General features: G+C 40.4%; 1 protein-coding gene across 2 annotated transcripts; it reads right to left on the reverse strand.

Moving 5' to 3' along the window:
- Window positions 1-634: 634 nt before the first annotated feature.
- On the reverse strand, window positions 635-13,535 carry Fbxo4 (F-box protein 4). 2 transcript variants are annotated; one of them, XM_005356576.2, is made up of 7 exons: window positions 13,159-13,535; window positions 11,991-12,226; window positions 9,842-10,062; window positions 6,052-6,127; window positions 5,777-5,949; window positions 3,090-3,265; window positions 635-963 (listed from the first exon to the last, which is right to left on the reverse strand). In XM_005356576.2, exons 1-7 carry the CDS (start codon window positions 13,339-13,341, stop codon window positions 874-876), a joined length of 1,155 nt encoding a protein of 384 aa, XP_005356633.1. In that variant the 5' UTR covers window positions 13,342-13,535; the 3' UTR covers window positions 635-873. The 2 variants fall into 2 exon arrangements, with proteins under 2 accessions (XP_005356633.1, XP_026639482.1); XM_026783681.1 differs by having other exon boundaries at window positions 11,991-12,172; window positions 13,159-13,420.
- Between the last annotated feature and the right edge of the window lie 29 nt (window positions 13,536-13,564).

The following is a 13,564-nucleotide window of genomic DNA, read 5'->3' on the forward strand; positions in this document are numbered from 1 at the left end:
CCACTTAGGTATCTCTTGACAGGTGAGGTCCAGCACAGCTGTGACTTCTGCTAGCAAGACCTTCACCAGAAGGTCAAAATGGAAATGACAGTCACCTGACTATTTAGAAAGACTATGACCATATGTATGTTACAACTTTCTGCACACACACAAAAAAAAATGCATTTAAATACAGAACCATATAGCAACATTTATATTTCTTTCACTACTATCTTAAAATTCCCCAGTTCCAACACGTGGTAGGCCATTTCCTCTGCAAAACACAAGCATTTGATGAGGCAGTAGAATAACACATGTAAATCTCTGGGGTATTTTCTTCATGAGTCAGGATTCAGTACTCACATGTTCAAAATTATTTGAACACAACAACTTCCCAGAAAAACTAATTTTCACTGAAGCAATAATAGATATAATATAATATTCTTTCTATTCTCTCAAAAAAGAACAGGGGTTTGGGCCATATTAATGCAGTTCTGAAATTTTCATAACTAGTGTCTCTATTGAGAATAGATTACAACCTTTTCCCCCATAACCAGTTAACGAGTCCCTGAAAAGATGCTATGAAAAGCTATTTGCCATCAGGGCAAACTTAATGGCAAAACAGAGAAACTGTGAGAAATGAGAGAACCACGGCTTTTGTTTTTCAGAATTTAATATTTTCAAAAAGACAGAAAATATAAAAGTTATCAAAAATATGAGAGTTCATTTGGGGGAAAAGTAGTAGGATTGAAACTTGCAGCTGATTTATGGTAGAGTCAGAACCATGGCATCTATAGCTGTCCAGTGTGAAGCCCTCCTACAGAAAGGCAGGAACAGGATGGACGAGAAACACCTAAGTCCTGCCCTGTGGCTTCCCAAGGTCCAAAGGGAACATCATTTTGTGCGCTTAGATACTACTTCCTCAAGAATCCACTCAATGCCATTCAAAAAACCCGTCAGAGTTTCAGCCTCCATATCCTGGACCTGCGAGCAGATGAGAGAGGATGCTGTCAGTTCAAACCAGAATCCTAATGAGTGGCATTTTTCTAGATATTATTTTTTGAAGAGCTGAAATAAAGTGACCCGAACAAAGACTAAGTTCCGCAAGCACTATCACTGGGAGCAGTTGTGTAAATAAGTGATCTCTAACGTCTTCTAAACACTTCAGTGTGTGTCGTATTTCCTAGTACTCAGCTCTAGAAATGGGAGAGACAGGCTTCTAGCACATTTCTCCAAAGGATCCACTTTAAAAACTAAAACTCAGCCCCGAAGCTACAGAGAAACCTTGTCTCGAAAAACAAACAAAACAAAACAAAACAAAACAAACTAGAACATTCTTTAATGAACCTAACCAGTCAACTAATAAATGTGACATACTACAAAGCTAACTAGACCCAAATGGACCTAACAGACCTTAGAGAACATTTTATCCAAAAGCTGGAGAATATATACTTTTCTCCAACATAGATTGGAACCAGTCTTTAGATTAGACATTATTTTAGACCACAAAATCTTCAACAATGGTAAAGACTAAGTGGAAAAAAAATATGTATTTTTATGGTTAAATACAGAAATAACAACAAAAAGTTAGAAATGGGAAAATACATAGACTTCACATGCTATTAAACAAACAATGAGCCAGTGGATAAATTAGAAAGACAAATAAAAATGGGAAAAATTTACCAAATATAAGGGATACAGCAAACACAGTATAAAAAGGCAAGTTGGAGCAACAAATACCTATATTAAAATATGCACACACGCACACACACACAATTTCAGAAGTGGGGCATACTTGGGGCCCAAGTCCCAGTAAATAAATAAGATTTTAAACACACGTGCTAACAATGTATCTCAGGAGTTCAGGGCAAAACAAACACCATATTATGAGATGGGAAGAAACAACCAAGAAGACAGTAGAAATAAATGAAACCATGAATTTAAAATCACAAAGGATAAATAGTTGGTCCTGGATTTTAAATAGAATCAACACACCTTTAGCTAGATTGGGGGAAAAAGGAAGATCTTTAGCCCCAACACTTGGGAGGCAGAGGCAGAGGCAGGTAGATATCTATGAGTTCAAGACTAGCCTGATCTACATAGCAAGTCCAGGATAGCCAGAACTACACATTATTACTCAAAAGTAGTAGTAGTAGTAGTAGTAGTAGTAGTAGTAATAATAATAATAGATTAAAACAAAAACAATTGACCAATAGAGACTAGTACAAACAATTTATCTGTGGAGTTTCATGCCAACTATCATATGAAAAAAGATTTTATTATTCAAATAAACTTCAAAGCACTAACCTATGAGATGATAGTAGTGGTGGGCACCAAACCCTTGGGTCTCCTGTATTTTGAGTAGGTACTTCACCACTGAGCAACACTCACGCTGTCATCCCCAACGACCTGTATTTTAACATGAGGAATGCTACTCATCCTAAGAGTCTTAAAGCATACACACTGGTGCTGAGAAAGCACAGGAGTGAGGTCCTTACAACCTCTCCCAGTTACTGTCTTACTGTTCCTACAACAGGAGAGGTGAGTAAGGAACAAGTGACCAAGTCAAATTTATTACCACCCATCAATCAAGGCCTTAAATCATTTTAGAATGGCAGTTCATTTAAAAAACAAACGCTATCATTCTAATTGTGTCCCCTAAAGTTCTGGGTGTCAGAGACTTGACCCCCACCCCACACTGCTGTTAGGGAGCGGTGGAACTTTCAAGAAGTGGTGACTTCTGGGAGGTCACTTGGGATGTTCCTTGAAGGTCATCCTGGGACTCAGTCCCATCCTCTTTCTCTTCCTCTTTTGCTCTAAGACAGAGGTTTCCTCTATCATGTGTTCATAGTATGATGATCTGCCTTGTCACAGCCTCAGAATCAAGACGGTCAACTGATCGTGAACTAAAACATTAAAAACTGAGAGAATATATGCCCTTTTTCCTTTTTTAAGTTATTGTCTTATAGCTATTTTGTTACCATAAAAGAAAGCTCAAAAAGACACATACATGCAAACATACATGTACACCTGTGTAAATAAATACGTACCATAGAAAGTACACTAAAAATCAATTTTTTGTCATCAAAGCAGTTAGGTTAGGACCTTACCATCCACGGGTGGTTTAGAAGGCTGAGACGCAGCTCATGAGCTAAATAAAAACAGGGCATTCTTTTTACATCCGCTTGAGAAGTACAAGATAAAACCAGCAGTGGTCTTCCTGAAGATCCAAAAGCTGGATCTGTCATGGCCATAATACGAGAAAATTCATCTTGCCATTCATGTCCTAAGGAATTTAAGTTTAAATATGCAATTTGTATCACTCTAAAAATAATTATACTTAAAAATAGCACACAAACGAATTAAATTTTTTACCAGGATTTAAACATAATAAGCTGTCTTTATTTCTGAGATTTATTTATTGTTCTGCCAAAAAATTATATTAAACTGTCTTTCAAATTAGATAGAAATTTTTATAATGCCATAAAGAAATACCACAGCATGTGGTAAACAAAATCCCAGGCCATTCTTCTATATTAGCTTGCCAAGAATCTTAGACTATAGATACAAGCCACTGTTTCTTTTTCTGCCTAAGAACTTTCAGAGTTAACGCTAGGCATTTTATTTAGAAAAGCAGTTACAGATGGAGATAAAGAGGACAGACTCTTAGAAGCAGGCATGTTCCTTTGACTGTTGGATCATTAACATATTGGTTAGAGTCAAACTAGTCCGTCGCTGGTGGATTTGCCCTCTATTGCTATAGTTAGTGTCAACACAGAGGATTCAAATGCTTTGCAGTTAGGTATGATAGGTATGATACACTTGTAATACTCGCAATCAGGAGAATGAGGCAGAGTAAATGTCATAAGTTCAAGGCCAGCCCAGGCAACATAGTGATGTCCAGGCTCAGATTTTACACACCAGCTTCAGTCTTAGGAGGGGATGCCCCTGAGGATGAACAGCGGAAGTGTTCTTGGTGACTACAGAATTATGCCCTGTACTGGTAGAAAGGTATTCTATGAAAACATCCTTTTCCTCCACAGGATCAGAAAACAAAAGAATACTTGCTTCAAACTCAATTCCTACCTCTGTGCTCAGGCAAAAAGCATTTGTTTCTACACTTCCCTCAGGAGCAGTCAGTCTACCAGAAAAGCGGCAGGGGCAATTTCTCATCCTATCACTGTTGATAGAAAGCTATGGCTTCATTTGAGAAAAAGATATAGAAAATAGGGCTCCTCTCACCAGAATAGCAGCAGATCAAGACATGCCTCTTTCATGAAAGACCAGAGGTCTCCTATCCTACCACTAAGCTCGTAATGAAAATCTAGCTAAGCTTTATGGAAAAAATTCAGTAAGTAGGTATAGATTATTTTTGTATTCTATGTTTTCATTTATTTGTTATTATCCATCATGGCTTGATGTGGGATGCCCTCTCTGTATTTTGAGAATATGTTGTATAACCATGGGTTAATAAAGAAGCTGTTTGGGCCTATGGCAGGGAGGGTATAGCTAGAATGGAGATCCTAGCAGAGAGACAGGGAGAAAGAAAGTGGAGTCGGGGAGATGCCAGCAGTCACTGGAGGAGTAAGATGCCAGAACATTACCGGTGAGCCACAGAGCATGAGGCGATACACAGACTATTAGAAACGAGTTAGTTTATATATAAGAGCCAGTCAGTAAGAAGCCTGAGCCACTGGCCAGGCAATTACAGTTAATATCAAGCCTCTGAGTGATTGGACTGGTGGGCGGGAGAGGAACTGATCCAGCGGCACCAGACAGGACACGGAAAAGCTACAATGCTTGGGACTGAGTCTGAGGCCTCAATTATGAACCAGGCTAATACCCTACTTTTTCTACTATTTTACAGGGGCCTATTGGGACCAAGACGAGATGAAAGCATGTTCTCTTTCAGTTGTAGCTCTCATCATATCTCCACCCACAAATACAGCGTCTGACCTCTACAACTACTGTTTGATGAACAAATCGATCTACCTTTTATTCTGCTTCTAATTTTTCCTTTTGCAGATAGCCCTATAATACAGATAATAATTCATTATTTTCTTATGAATAATTTATACAGGATTTCTAAGTATAATTTCCTCCAGGACTTAACAGATTGGCAGAGAAATAAATTCATTGTAAATTAAAATCAACACATTAAATAACTATGACATATGTATCATGTGCATATTATATACAAGCAATATGCATACTAGATCATTTATTTATAGTTATATTTATCTTGTACACAGAGGATTGGGAGGAAGTTATAATACTGGTTCAAGATTCAATGACAGCAATGTCATACCAAAACAATGTCAATGACAATTATTCAGAGTATATGGAGAGTGTTATGAACCCACTGATTTAATTAATTTTAATCTACACAACTAACATTCTATCTCCACACCTCTCTACAGTATGTGTAAGAATAAAACAATAAATTTTCAGTTATCTACATAAATTATTTGAATATATCAGAGGAAGAGAAAGCATCAGTAATTTTAAAATGTCAGCTATTTAAAAACGTGCCTATAGAATCAAGCTTAGGCACATATCAGGACTCTGTGGTGCTTACAGAAACCAGACATCCTAGATAATGGGCAAAATCTATGGATCACAGTGTGGCATGCTAGGAAGTTCCGATGTAGTCCTAACACTAACACTAGTGACAGTAATGGCCAGAAAAATCACAGTGGTAAAATCTAACTAATGTAGTATTGTGGTGCTGTAAAAATATGATTATTTATTTTGCAAAGAATGCTGTACCTTGGAGAAGAAATATAAGAATGCTTACGCTTATGAGCTTCGCCGTTTGCCACATAGATGAAGCCATCTACAACTTCACACACCTTCTGAATCTGTGGAATCACACTGTAGCGGCTTCCTTGTTCATTGCCTTCACTCTGTAGGCTGAACATCTTGTTAACGGTGCTTGTGTGCTCTTCCCTTGCCCTGTCTCTCTCCTTCCTGCAAGAAGAAAATATACGCGTATATAAGAAAAAAAAATATGAAACAGGTTCCATCCCTCTGCAATAGATGTTCCGCTGCTGATGTTTCAGGCAGCCTTACCTGGTAGTCGAATATAATATCAGGATATTGAATTTATGTTGATTGCTCAACTGAAAATTGACTCCAGATCCAATACCTACATGAGAAAGTTGGTTATGCAAACAAGCCAATAATAATAAAAAAAAAAACACTTAAAAATTCCTCTGAAAGATTACGCAGTGAAATCAAAAGGGGCAAAGGGGGAAAAAGTAGCAAGTTACATGCAACTTTGGAATAAATAGCCGTGCTTGTGATGAGGAGAGCAAGTTGTATGAACGTTGGCAGCACAGATACAGAGCGCACTGAGCGCATCCTGACTTTCCAGTCTCCAGGCAATGTGACAAGCATCACAGTAGCAGCTGGGGCATGGCAACTACTTCTATTTATCCTCAACATGACTCCTATTCATAGTTTGCATTTCCACTGGTCTTATGACCCATCTATATAGTCAGTGGAGACCCCCTTCTTCCCGTCTGAGAAACCGTTCACAAACATGACTTGCAGCATTAGAAATGCCGTAGAAACTGAGCCAGAACAGCAGATGCTGAAATTTGGAATTAGAGCAGTGCGGATTAGAATCCTAAACTTGCCACGAAAATGAAATAACCTCTACTTCCTAGGGATTCCTGTGAGGGTTGCCTGAGATCTAATATTTGATACCCTTAGGTTGCTAACTATTGGCTTCTTACTGCTGTGTGTCTGAGTCACCCAACAGTTGCTACCCCTTTCTTAGCCTCTTCTGTTTTGTTGATGGTGGGAGTTTTGTTAATGATCAATGTATTTTTTGGCCCCCTGGAAACATCCTGATTCCATAGCTCTAGTTCTTGCTAGAAACTTGTCCCCTCCCATCTGTCCACTTCTCTCTGTGGCCATTCTCCTTTTAGTAAAAATTAACAACCTGTAATTTCTTTCAACCAGTCCTCTAAATTCTCTTGCTTTAACTAGCCTTTCCTGCAACAGTAGATACCTTACTTAATACTTACTTACATATCTAAGGGTTTCTCTTCTCTACAAAGCCATGGGCCTCCAGATATACAAACAAATTGACATCGTCTGTTCCCACTTAACTCATTGAAGACTACTCCAGTCTTTCATCCCCGAACTCTTGACTTCTACTTAAATAAGGTATGTTACATCACATCGTTCTAAGCATACCTTGTATAGATTTGGACTTGTAAGTACTATTTAAAATATAACTATCCCAAGTCACATGATCCTCTAGCCTCCAGCCATGTTATTCCACAAAAAGTACATGGAAAGAGAACCAGACATTTCTGCTTTGTTTTTACCAGTTTAATTTCCAGAAATTATCCATTCAACACACCTAACTGGAGTCCAACTTATTATGCAACCAATATTCTTCTCTGCCATAGATTGACATTTTCAAGCAATCACAAGTCACTGTAAAGAGAATGTAATTGCCATTTCACAACTGTCGACTTTCCTCATATCTTCTGGCTTTTTCTGAAGGGTTGCCTGAAACTGGCCTGCCTTAGGTAATACTTGTCTTGCCATGGACTCCCAGTTATCAAAATTGCTTATTTCCTCATATCCTATAGTGAAGAAGTGGGCTGATTTCTCTACTTCCAATGACTTGTCTAAACCATTACTCAAGAACCATCTGGAATAGTTCCATCTGAAAAAGACACCATTCAGCTGGAGAGCAGTCTCTTCGTCTGCAACCTTCCCATCATGGTCATCCCTTCCCCTATTGCAGACTTCAGACATGCAGGTCACTATCTTTCTCTCTAGCCTCCTAAACTTCCAAGTCTATGGGAACCTGAACCGTCTATGGCTCCAAAATGTTAATTTCTTCAGATCTTGCTCTGATCTGGACATATAATCCGTAAGTCATTAATTTAACATGGGTGTGTGTTAGTTACTTTTCTACTGCTATGACAAAACACCATGATTAAGGTAACTTATAAGAGAAAGCACTTAAAGCCAGGCAGTGGTGGTGCACACCGTTAATCCCAGCACTCAGAAGGCAGAGGCAGGCGGATCTCTTTGAGTTCGAGGCCAGCCTGGTCTATAAGAGCTAGTTCCAAGACAGGCTCCAAAGCTACAAAGAAACCCTGTCTCGATAAACCACACAAAAAAAAATAAAAAGAAAGCACTTAATTGGGGGGGCTCATGATTCCAAACAGAGTCTGTGCCCATCATTGAAATGATCATAGCAACAGGCAGGCTGTAGCAGCTGCTGAGAGCTGACATCTGAGCCACAAGCACAAGGCAGAGGGAGGGCTAACTAGGAATGGTGTGAGAGCTTTTGAGACCTCAAAACCCTCCCTTAGTGATGCACCTCCTCAAAAAAGAGCCACATCGGAGGCCATGTTCATTCAAACCACCATAGTGTGGAACCTATGATATGTCTGTCATTACAGATACAAGTAAAAATAAAACTGACAAGATCTCTAGCTCCTGCCACCAAAAGCAATAGCCACTCAAAAAAAAAAAAAAGGAAAAAAGAAAACAGAAAAAAACAATAGCCACAAAAAGTCATTCTCCTCTGGTTATTCCTTACCCTAGTGAATGACTTTAAACCCAACAGAAACCACAAGACAGAAATCTGCTATCCTTACTACATAATCATTAAGAACAGTTAATTGCATCAATTTTCATCCTCAATTCATTCTTTTTCATCCAATGACTCCTTTCATATATATTTTAATCGTAGATTATAGCAGTTTCTTTAGGCCCTTCTAACCAGTTTTTTTACTCAGGAGTCAGAGTAAACTTTTCTAAAGTGAAATCTTGATCCCCTCAGCCCTCTGATGAAATTTCTTCAGCAGCTTCCACATACTTAAGCTTCCCAAGTGTTGTTGGTGGTGGTTACCTGGCTCTGGTAGATTTATAGACACTTCAGAACTTTGTGCTTTTAGCCTTCTTGGTTTTTTTTTAAATATTTATTTATTTATTTATTATGTATACAATATTCTGTATGTATGTATGTCTACAGGCCAGAAGAAGACACCAGACCTCATTCCAGATGGTTGTGAACCACCATGTGGTTGCTGGGAATTGAACTCACGACCTTTGGAAGAGCAGGCAATGCTCTTAACCTCTGAGCCATCTCTCCAGGCCCCTAGCCTTCTTGTTTTAAGAGAACAATACAGCTAATACTGATGAGTCTTCGCTGGCATCTTCTTCAATGCGCAGCCTTCTTTGATTCTTATGTTTCTGTTCAGAAACTAACTGATCATATTCTAATTACCCCAGGACTTGTGTCTGTAGCCTCACTTAGAGCCACTGTCTCCATGGAGGACCAAGATTTGTTCTAAATCTCTGAATCTGCGCTGTATAGTGAGTAAAACACACCTTACATTGCATTGCTACTCCTGTTTATGACACTTGCTCACCTTACCAAAGGTCACATACTGTTTTGTGGGTTGTTTTCTGTTTATTTGTTTGTTTTTTGTTGTTCTTTTCTGTAGAGGGGAGGTAATAATACAGCTCTTTTTTTAAAAATCCCAACATGTATAAAAAATAATTGGCAAAGAGATGTTCAATGGCTTTTCTTGACAAATTGTTCTTATTGTAAACACGATATGGACTGTTAAAACACAGTAACTTATTTTAACATATTAAATTCTAAGTTATACAAATTTGAGAAATTAAGAAAAATATACTTCTTATATTAATTTTTTTCCAGTGGGACCAGGGAGTGTGTCCACCAATTTCTAGACTTAATTACAATTTCTAGATAAAATTCCAAGATTTAATTTTAAAAATGCCCCTCCTTTAGCACTAACATCAAGCTCCTAGTGCTAGAATTACTATGTATTATACATTAACATGAAAATTAAATTACCATCAATCTGCCTATGAGGCAAACCAGCAGTAGGGCAGAGTTCCTCAGAAGACATCAAACTCAACACCAACGATGTGTTCAGTTCTTCCAAACCTGGTCCAAACATAGCAAATCGGGGTTCGTTCTGAATGATCAATGAGTGTAAGAAGGAGGTAACAGCTCCGTACACAGGACGGCTGGCTTTCGAGGCTCTTCTCGTATACGGACAGCACATTTTATAACTGCAGAAAATTCTCAGAATTAGAAAATAAAACATTTCACTTTTGTTCATTTGAGAATATATCACTTACTGAGTCCTTGCAAGGCATAGTAATATTGAGATTATAGTTTCAACCCTCCCAGACAGTTGGTGAGAGGCACCATTGTAACATGTATGCAGAGTGCCATGGCAGGGAAGAACACGAAGAGCTAGAGAATGGGAGGAATCACGAAGCTACAGAACCCCCCCCGAGGAAGATGTTCTTTACCTTCTTATCTTTTATTTAGTTTCTTTCATGAAACACCAATATTTGTCTGAATAGCAGAAACTAATTATATGGAAGAGTAACTGTTCTCTTCCTGAGAAAGATTTTTATCTCTCATCCTAGAGTATGTGGCCATGTTTGGACAACTTTATCTTCACATCTGGGGAAGAGGAGGCTGTGCTACCAGCATCAACTTAGCAGAACCAGAGATGCTGCCATACATTCTACAGTTTCCAGGATCGTCCCCTACAACTGCTCCAAATGTCACTAATGTTAAGATCGAGAGTCCCCACAATAAGGATGGACTACAGATATTTAGTGTTAAATCCCAGAAATTTTAAAATATCACTAAAGCTACTAATATCAAACTTCTTAAACACTCCTTTCATAGACTCCAAAGCAACAGTTCATTCAAAACAATAAATACATACACAAAGGCACCCAAATATATCTCATTGAAAATTAGCAAAATAAAAACCACGTGAAAGAAGCCATGACAGGGAGAACAACAACGCCAGTTTTTTCCTTGGGCAGCTGAGGAGAGGGCACCTGAAATGTCCCTATCCTATAGCCACACTGATGAATTTCTTGAATATCACCATAGAACCTTCATCTGGCGATGGATGGAGATATAGACAGAGACCCACATTGGAGCACTGGACTGAGCTCCCAAAGTCCAAATGAGGAGCAGAAGGAGAGAGAACATGAGCAAAGAAGTCAGGACCGCGAGGGGTGCGCCCACCCACTGAGATGGCAGGGTTGATCTTATGGGAGTTCACCAAGGCCAACTAGTCTGGGACTGATGTAGCATGTGATCAAACCGGACTCTCTGAACGTGGCTGACAATGAGGGCTGACTGAAAAGCCAAGAACAATGGCACTGGGTTTTGACCCTACTGCATTTACTGGCTTTGTGGGAGCCAAGCCAGTTTGGATGCACACCTTCCTAGACCTGGATGGACACGGGAGGACCTTGGACTTCCCACAGGGCAGGGAACCCTGACTGCTCTTTGGACTGGAAAGGGAGGGGAAGGGGAATTGGGGGGAGGGGGATGGAAATGGGAGGTGGGGAGGAGGTGGAAATTTTTAATTAAAAAAAAAAGAAAAGAAAAAAAAAGAAGCTATGACAGCTTAGCAGGTAAATGTCACCAAGACTGATGTTCTGAGTTTGATCCCAGGGACCCATTTGGTGGAAAGAGAGGATGGACTCCCAAAGGTCATCCCTCTGACCTCCATAAGTACCATAGCATGTGTGTGTCTACCCACACAAACACACAATAAATAATAGTAATTTTTAAAAAAATGTCTCAAAAATGGTTTTCTTCCCAGTCAAAAAGAATTGTTTTCTGATCTCTGGACATTCTTTCTCTGGTTATGGCATTTATAATTTAACAAAACAAAACATATTAGAAAGATTATGAGAATTTTAAGAAATGTCTTCCTTCTTGCCAACTGTATCACATATAATTAATTGAAAACTGGTTGGTCACCACAGGGAAATAACACAAAAGGTTAAAGCTGTAAGAGTCTCATGAAAAAAGTCAATTAGCTCAAACCCATGACTTTTTTAAAGGGGTCATTTAGACAAATTCCATGCAACTAATTAGTAGCAGTGTTAGAACTAGCGTGGCCTACTTTAGTGTAAAATTTATTATCTCCTGCTAATTCACAGAAATTGATACTTACACCTTCATGTAATCAAAACAGGTGCTGTTGGTGACCTCAGATATAGGCTTTTTTAAGATCTCTAGATCCGGAAGTGACTTCCAATCAACCGAAGACCAAGAAGGGAGGTCCCGCAAGAGAAAATATCTCCAGAGGATTGGGTCTCTTACGGTTTCATTCCAGTAACGGTCTGTACTTCCCAACTGGCACAGATCATGGGGTGAAAGAAAGGACAAGATATACAGCTGCACATCGATCTGAAACAGAGGCGACCGAGCGCGCGCGTAAGAAAAGGAGCACAGCTGAGATAATCAACAAGGAATTGCTCTCTTAAAGGGCAACTGAGAGAGCCCTTCTTCATACTACCAAGTCTTGTCTTCCTCCACCCAGAGAAAAATCAAAACTCAACGTTTTCATTCCTAACACCTATGAAACATTCTTGGAAGTTCAAGGCCTCGTCTTTGAAGCAAAATAACAACTTCCATATTTTTCTTTCTGTGGGTATTTTGATATACCAGTTAATAATTTCTCTCTCAGAATAAACGTGTTATCGAGTGGAAATTTTTCTGATTTTTAACCACTAGATCAAATGAAAGTGTGTGGCTCTGTCGTCTGAATTTCTCTATTTAGCCTATTAATCCGTTTCAAAGGACACAGGTAAAAAGCCTGGGGAGTTTTCATTTGGAATGAATGTCAGTGGGACGCACCAATAATCCAACTGAGATAAAAGAAATGTAATAATCAACAATGTGTGAGCTCTTCATTTTTTGATCTTTCTCTGAAACTTTAAATGATATGCACTCTTCTTGTGATCTGTTCTAACCTGAGGCCCTTATAACTTCGTTTATTTTTCAATTACGTAGTAGTTTTGTCATTTAAGGCCTGTGAAACTTCCTTGCTCCAGGCGATAACTGGAATACACTGAGCCTGGGACTGAAGATAGGATGTGCAGAACAGAGACAGTGGGATGCTTTCCCAAGCTAACCCGTTTCCCTAAAACAGATTTCCACATATCCTATTTGGACCGCTGACAATCTGTGGGCGATCTCGCTGGTCACTAGTGAGAGACGTGGGGCGACCCTGGCTGGCTGGGGCACACCAAGAGTCAACGTCCAGGCGACTCTGGGCACTGTCGTGCCAGGCGAGCACACACCCGGAAGTGGCTGGCCTGCGCTCTGGGCTGGCTTACCGGCAGCCGCGTCAGCGCGCTGGTCTCCTCCTCCGTCTCCTCCCGGGAGACCGTCCGCGCCGCCCGCTCCTTGCCCACCGAGTGCCAGAAGGTCCTCCAGCCGCTCAGGATGGCGGCCTCCAGGCGGCCCCAGTCGCTGGCGGGCGGCGGCGAGCCGGCTCCGCGGGGCTCGCTTCCAGCCATGGCCGCCGTCACCGCGCGACGAAGCCCGGCGCACCCGCTTGCTGGTCGCTCGGCCTCCGTCTCCGCCTCCGCCCGCCGCGCTGGGCCGCCCGGGGCTGACCTACTGGGCGCGGTTCCGGCCAGAGGTCCGCGCCAACCATCGCTCACCCACTCGTGCTGGTCACCACAGCCAGCTCTTTCACCATTGCTGGGGACCCTCTGACCCCGGAATGACTCTGCCCTA

This window comes from Microtus ochrogaster, chromosome 19, assembly GCF_000317375.1.
Source record: "Microtus ochrogaster isolate Prairie Vole_2 chromosome 19, MicOch1.0, whole genome shotgun sequence".
Lineage (NCBI taxonomy): Eukaryota > Metazoa > Chordata > Mammalia > Rodentia > Cricetidae > Microtus > Microtus ochrogaster.

Bases quoted from the DNA above. Each gene is read 5' to 3' on its own strand.
- Fbxo4 (XM_005356576.2), bottom strand. From the start codon at position 13,341: ATGGCTGGAAGCGAGCCCCGCGGAGCCGGCTCGCCGCCGCCCGCCAGC. The intron at 3,266-5,776 runs GTAAGCATTCTT...TAAATTCCTTAG, and splicing joins AAACGGCGAAGCTCATAAGC to GACATGAATGGCAAGATGAA. The intron at 964-3,089 runs GTAAGGTCCTAA...ATCTGCTCGCAG, and splicing joins TTCTAAACCACCCGTGGATG to GTCCAGGATATGGAGGCTGA.